The following is a 4,133-nucleotide window of genomic DNA, read 5'->3' as shown; positions in this document are numbered from 1 at the left end:
TATAAAATATATATTTTTATGCAACAGTTAAATTGTAATTATATATTACATTGGTTATTTGTGTTAAATTTTGTTAAAATTAAATGACACTTTTTTTAATATATTTCAAAAAATATATATTGCGTACTTAAATAATTAGGTTGCGCAATGTTTTAATAGATCCAAAGCAAATTCTAATATAAGAACCAATGAACCATTAATAAAAAGATTTTTCTTTATTGAAATTATTATAATTTTATTTAAAACTTATCATCTAATTAAGTCTAACCATTTAATAAAATGATATAATCAAGTAACAATTTTTCAATCATTAATGAAATTAATCTATTTAGGCGGTGCTTAAAACAACTTATAAATTTTTTTATTTTTTTTTTTGCATCAAATAAAATTTGACTCATTTATAATTTATTAAAATAAAATTATGACTCCCTTAGTTTTTTTTAAGCTTATTTAATAATCTTTCTTATATAACTTATTAAATATATTTTATTTACCAAAAAAATTATTTTAGTTTATTTAAATTAGTTTTATGATTATTACACTGCCATGAGGCTTTATACATTAAGAGCTTATTAAATAAGTATAAATTTAAGTTTATTTAATTATTTAATTATTAATTAAATACACCTTTAGTTTGTTCTTTTTTTGTTTTACATACTGTCGATCTTTAACATAGTCACCTAATTAATAATTGGAAGATAACTAGGTTATACTATATATATGGTCTCCATTCCATTACTTATAAATGAAGCATTACCGAAGTCAACACACTCTCATAAACAGACAGAGGAAAAAAGAAAAATCTTGTGTAAGCTGCAACATGGAAATTTCCATTACATTATAATAATATTCATACCAATCATCGACCCCCGTCAAATTGCCAGCGTGACCTACGTTTGTATACGTGCATGACTCGCAAGGCACTACACATTTGACACTTTTGTCACTGCCAGTCACCGCATCCAACACTCACTATAAATACACTCTTAGTTCCCCTGATTAACGCACCCAAATTCTCATCATCAGAAATGGACTCATCAAGTTCCACACTCTTGCTTCTTGTGCTCACACTAGTCACAATTATGCTTCTTAAAACCATGCTTGGAAAAAAGCATAAGAACAAGCGCAAAGCAAACTCAAACTCAAAGCTTCCACCAGGACCAACTCCTCTTCCAATAATAGGCAACCTGCTAGAGCTAGGAAACAACCCCCACCACTCCCTCGCCCAACTCTCCAACATACACGGCCCAATAATGACCCTTAAATTGGGCCGAGTAACCACCGTAGTAGTATCCTCCGCTGACGTGGCAAGAGAAGTGCTCCAAACGCACGATCACGTTCTCTCTAACAGAACTGTCCCTGACGCCTTAACAGTCCTCAACCACGACCAGTACAGCCTGTCGTTTATGCGCGTGTCGCCGCGGTGGCGCGACCTCAGAAAAATCTGCAACAACCAACTGTTCGCTAACAAAACGCTGGAAGCGAGCCAGCCGCTGAGGCGGAAGAAGCTGCAGGACCTCCTAATCGACATCGGAAAGTGCAGTGAAGTTGGCGAAGCGGTGGACATCGGAAGAGCGGCTTTTAAGACTACAATTAACTTGTTGTCAAACACTTTTTTCTCTGTAGATTTTGTAGGGTCCGCGGAAGAGGCTGGGGAGTATAAGGAGATCGTTGTGAGTATTTTGAAGGAGGTTGGGGCACCCAACTTGTCTGATTTTTTCCCTTCTCTGAGGGTCTTTGACCTTCAAGGGATTCGGAGGCGTTCCGTTGTTGAGGTTAAGAAGGTTTTGAGTATCTTTCGGAGGTTCGTTGGGGAGAGGGTTATAACCAGGGAAAGAGAGGGTGCCGTTGGGAATGACGATGTTCTTGATGCTTTGCTTAATATCTCTCTCGATAATGGCAAGATAGAGATGGATAAAGACGAGATTGAACACTTGCTTCTGGTATTCTTTCTTCTTCTTCTTCCCCCCCCTCTCTCTTTATTATAAAAAATTGTTATTTTAACACCCAAAATAAATTTCTACACTAGATATCGGTTATTTTTTATGTAAAATTATTTTTTTACATTATCTTTTACTGTATTTGTATTATTTCAACTGTTTTACACACAGAATAATTTAATAAAAAAAAATTTAACACTAAAAATTATTGATTGAGTATCTAATATTTACTATACATATGAATACATTAATTTAATGTTAGCTCTTAATTTAATTGTTTGATTGATAAAGTTTAATGTGTAAAAAATTATTAGAAAAATAATTTATTCAACACTTATCCTAAAACAAGTAATATCCATCTCGTATATATATTACAGTTTGGTTGTTATTACCTTAGTTGAATGTTCACCTAGTTAAGCTTTTTATATTGAATATTTTATCAAACCGATTCAACCTACCCAGTTTAAAGGTCAGTTCGCATTAGGTCATATCGGTTCAACTGGTGTATATCTAGTTTAGAAACTTATCCAAACTAATAGCCTGTACCTTTCCCAATCAAATAAGACAATACTAGTTTGAGTTGAATAATTATGATTGATACAATTAAGTATAAATATCTCTCCATCTCTTTCAATCACTTTAAGTTTGATTCCTGTATTTAGCATGCATTTACATATGCTTAAGATAAATGGGCATGCATGCAATAGAAAAAAATCTATTTTTCTAATTTCCCATTTGATTATTTTGGTGCAATAGAACATATTTGTGGCGGGAACGGACACAACAACATATACACTAGAATGGGCAATGGCAGAGTTAATTCAGAATTCAAAGATAATGTCAAAAGTGGAGAAGGAGCTTGAGCAAGTAATTGGGAAAGGAAAACCTGTGGAAGAAACAGATGTTGCTAGGCTTCCTTACTTACAAGCAGTCATAAAAGAGACCTTCCGTTTGCATCCACCAGTTCCATTGTTGCTTCCTAGAAAGGCTGAGATAGATGTAGAAATTGGTGGCTACATCATCCCAAAAGATGCACAAGTTTTGGTCAATGCATGGGCTATTGGTAGGGATCCAACTAAATGGGAAAACCCATATGTGTTTCTTCCAGAGAGATTTTTGGACTCTGAAACTGACATTAAAGGGCACCACTTTGAGCTCATACCATTTGGATCTGGAAGAAGAATTTGCCCTGGCTTGCCATTGGCTATTAGAATGTTGCCTTTGATGTTGGGATCATTGGTCAATTGCTTTAATTGGAAACTTCAAGATGGCATAAAGCTTGATGACTTGGACAAGGAAGATGAATATGGAATTACCTTGGAAAAATCTCAACCAGTTCGAATTGTTCCAATCAAACTAAGCAACCCTAGCAATTAGCATGCATAATATATATATATATATATATAACGTGTTTGCTTTGAAAGGCTTATGATAGCGACTTATAACTACTTTTCAAATTATTTTAAAAAATTTTATAGTTAAATTTCTTATATAAATTATCATTTTAAAAATATTAAATAAGCTGTGTATCTGAATATTTTGAGTTTTTAATTTAGCATACATGTTTTTGTAACGGGAAATGAGTCTTCTCCTATTTTATTATGTTGTAATCTTTCTCAGGACTCGAATCCTCTCCCGTAACTGAACATGAAAATTGTAAAATTTTACTTGAATAGAAGACTGTCCAGTGCTAAAACAGGAGAGAATCCTATTCCTTCACGTCGTGTGTTTTGTTACTGTAATCTGTAAGCATTTTGAGGTCATGTTTTGAAAATGAAGTATTATTATCTTCACAAGCTATAATATTTCGTTTAATTATTTAAATAATGTTTTTTAAAAAAGTAATTATCAAAATAAATTAAAAACTAAATAAAATTAATTTTATAAATTCTAGTTATTTTTATATTTCTACAAATTTATCAAAATTATTTTATTTTAATTTTTAATCTAATTATTACTATAAAAAAATTTATAATCAATAAAGTAAATTTAGTTATAAAACTTTAATTTTTAATCTAACTTTTACTATTTGTAATTAATATAAAAAATAAATTTATTAAGAAAATTGAAAAACCTAAATGATAGATTTTCTAGCAAAAGTGACAATTTCTGACGACAGACAATTTCCAATGACTATGGCAAATTGTTTGGATGATGACGTCTTTCCGGCAATGAGTTCCTCTTGTCCGTTAA

The 4,133-nt window shown here is 31.9% G+C and overlaps 1 protein-coding gene across 1 annotated transcript; it reads left to right on the top strand.

The window, feature by feature from the left end:
- The first annotated feature begins 1,028 nt into the window (after window positions 1-1,028).
- LOC113866112 (geraniol 8-hydroxylase-like) lies at window positions 1,029-3,317 on the top strand. The gene is made up of 2 exons (XM_027501001.1): window positions 1,029-1,943; window positions 2,697-3,317. Exons 1-2 carry the CDS (start codon window positions 1,029-1,031, stop codon window positions 3,315-3,317), a joined length of 1,536 nt encoding a protein of 511 aa, XP_027356802.1.
- Window positions 3,318-4,133: the final 816 nt, after the last annotated feature.

Source organism: Abrus precatorius, unplaced genomic scaffold (genome assembly GCF_003935025.1).
Source record: "Abrus precatorius isolate BTA unplaced genomic scaffold, Abrus_2018 Scaffold4, whole genome shotgun sequence".
NCBI classification, from domain to species: Eukaryota; Viridiplantae; Streptophyta; class Magnoliopsida; order Fabales; family Fabaceae; genus Abrus; species Abrus precatorius.
The sequence above is the reverse complement of the archived record's forward strand: the minus strand, read 5'-3'. Positions and strand labels throughout refer to the sequence as shown.